General features: G+C 42.5%; 1 protein-coding gene across 1 annotated transcript; it reads left to right on the top strand.

Annotated features, from left to right (window-relative positions):
• The first annotated feature begins 275 nt into the window (after positions 1–275).
• On the top strand, positions 276–2,094 carry LOC122543916 (uncharacterized). Its single transcript, XM_043682825.2, has one exon. The coding sequence runs from the start codon at positions 276–278 to the stop codon at positions 1,146–1,148; it is 873 nt and encodes a 290-aa protein (XP_043538760.2). The 3' UTR covers positions 1,149–2,094.
• Positions 2,095–2,305: the final 211 nt, after the last annotated feature.

Genomic DNA, 2,305 nt, shown 5'->3' with positions numbered 1-2,305 from the left:
CTCTGGTAGAAATGAGTGACTGTTGAGTTTTTATGGTACTGACTGTTCTTATGGTCACTTCCCTAATCCTAGCCCCACAAATGACCAGGTTCATTCAGATCAACTTCACAATCTGCTTTTGTGTTTTAGTGGGTCATCTTTCACTCTCTTTTCTCTGTTTTTATAGACTTTTGGAAGGGAAAGATTTGTGGTCTGGAAACCCAAACTGAACATCACGTCAGGACCTGACCGAGCAGCCCAGTTTATCGTGACTTAGATATCATTGGATTTTGAACATGGAAGGAAATTGCAGCATTCATAGCAGAGAGAAAGTCTACACATGTTCTGTGTGTGGACAAGGGTTCAGCCAATCATCTGAACTGTTGCAGCACAAATCCAGTCACACTGAGGAGAAACCTTGGAAATGTGGAGACTGTGGGAAGGGATTCAATTATCCAGTTGAGCTGGAATCTCATCGGCGCAGTCACACTGGGGAGAGGCCATTTACCTGCTCTGAGTGTGGGAAAGGGTTCACTTTGTCATGCAACCTATTGGCTCACCAGCGAGTTCATTCTGACCAGAGACCATTTACATGCCCAGAATGTGGGAAGAGCTTTAAAAGTTCTGGAGAACTGATGCGTCATCAACGTGTTCACACTGATGAGAGACCGTTCAGGTGCTGTTATTGTGGGAATGGGTTCAGGCAATTATCTGACCTCACTGTGCACCAGCGCACTCACACTGGGGAAAGCCCATTCACCTGTACAGAATGTGGGAAGGGATTCACTCGGTCATCCCGCCTGCTGACTCATCGGCACACTCACACTGGGGAGAGGCCATTCACTTGCCCTGAGTGTGGGAAAGGATTCACTAATTCATCCAATCTGCTGAAACACCAACAGGTTCACACTGGGCAGAGGCCATTCACCTGCCCGGAATGTGGGAAGGGGTTCACTCGGTCAACTGACCTGCTGCAACATCGGCTAGTTCACACCGGAGAGAGGCCATTCACCTGTCCGGAGTGTGGGAAGGCATTTACTCAGTCATCTACTCTGCTCACCCATCAGCGAGTTCACACTGGGGAGAGACCATTCATCTGCTCTGTGTGTGGGAAGAGATTTGCTCACTCATCCACTCTGTTGAGGCACCAGCAAATACACAAACTGTAATGATGGGATCTTCATGACAATCACATTCAAGGCTGAACAATGTTCGTTGGGATCTCTTACTGCTGAGGTTAAAAACATCAACCCACTTTTTAGGAATATTAATTCTAGTCAGAAACCAAATCAACTCAGTGTTAAATAAACAGTGTTGTGAAATTTTAATGTCACTAACATATGTCACTTCCTTGAGAGGGGCTTTCCTTCTTCCCAGTTTCCTCAATCCTCCCCTCCAAGAAGAATAAGGAGCTTGGATCTCTTATAGGATGTGACAAGGGGAAAGAAGACTAGATGCATGTTTGACTTTTCAAAAAGCATTCAAAAGATGCCATGTAAAAAGGTTTCTGTGCAAAGTATATGCTCATGTTGGCAGTAATATATTATCGATTGTGGGGTTGGTTCATGTACAGCAGCCTGATAGTTGGATAATTTTCAGGTTGGTAAACATTTAAGGTGGAGTGCCTTAAAAGTGTCGGAATCTCAATGATTTGTAATTTTAAACTACTAAGATGGATGAAGGGATCAACAAGCTAAAGCTGCTGAGCAAGATGTGAGGAGCTTACACAGGATGTACAAAGTAACATAGGGAGTAAGGGAAAGAAAAGACAGATCAAGCATAAATGTGGGATTTCCACTTGGTGCAAAGAATAGAGAAGCAAAATATGGAAAGGGATGGCAGAAAACTGCAGTTCAGCTAGATCTTGGCATCCTTCTATAACAAAGTGTGTGTACATTCATCAAATAATCATTAAGACATTTGGATTGTTAACTCTTATTGCATGTCTCATTGTAAAAGTACAAGGCATTTGTAGGAATGCACCTCGGGTGTTGGGAATATATATTCATATTTATGGAATCATATCATAGAATCCCTACAGTGTGAATTATGTGAATCACTGAAAGATATGGAACTGTTCAGACAATTTCTGGAATTAAAAGGGTTTTTACTGTGTGCTTTCTTTGGAAAATAATGTCTCGTTCAGAGTATGCTGTGGTTTATCTGCTCAATGCAGAAAGTCAAATGACAGGAGACAATGATAAAAGTTTTAAGGGAGATAGGAGACATGGTTTATGGCACTGAGTTATTGAAAAAACATGGATTTTGAACAGACTGCGTTTCCAAATATTAATATTTCTGACTATAACCCTGAAAAGCTGAGCTG

This window comes from Chiloscyllium plagiosum, unplaced genomic scaffold (genome assembly GCF_037043375.1).
Source record: "Chiloscyllium plagiosum isolate Xiang-an unplaced genomic scaffold, Cpla_swu_hap1 HiC_scaffold_46, whole genome shotgun sequence".
NCBI lineage: Eukaryota > Metazoa > Chordata > Chondrichthyes > Orectolobiformes > Hemiscylliidae > Chiloscyllium > Chiloscyllium plagiosum.
Note: the sequence above shows the minus strand (reverse complement) of the source record. Positions and strands in the feature narration are given on the sequence as shown.

Bases quoted from the DNA above. Each gene is read 5' to 3' on its own strand.
- LOC122543916 (XM_043682825.2), top strand. From the start codon at position 276: ATGGAAGGAAATTGCAGCATTCATAGCAGAGAGAAAGTCTACACATGT.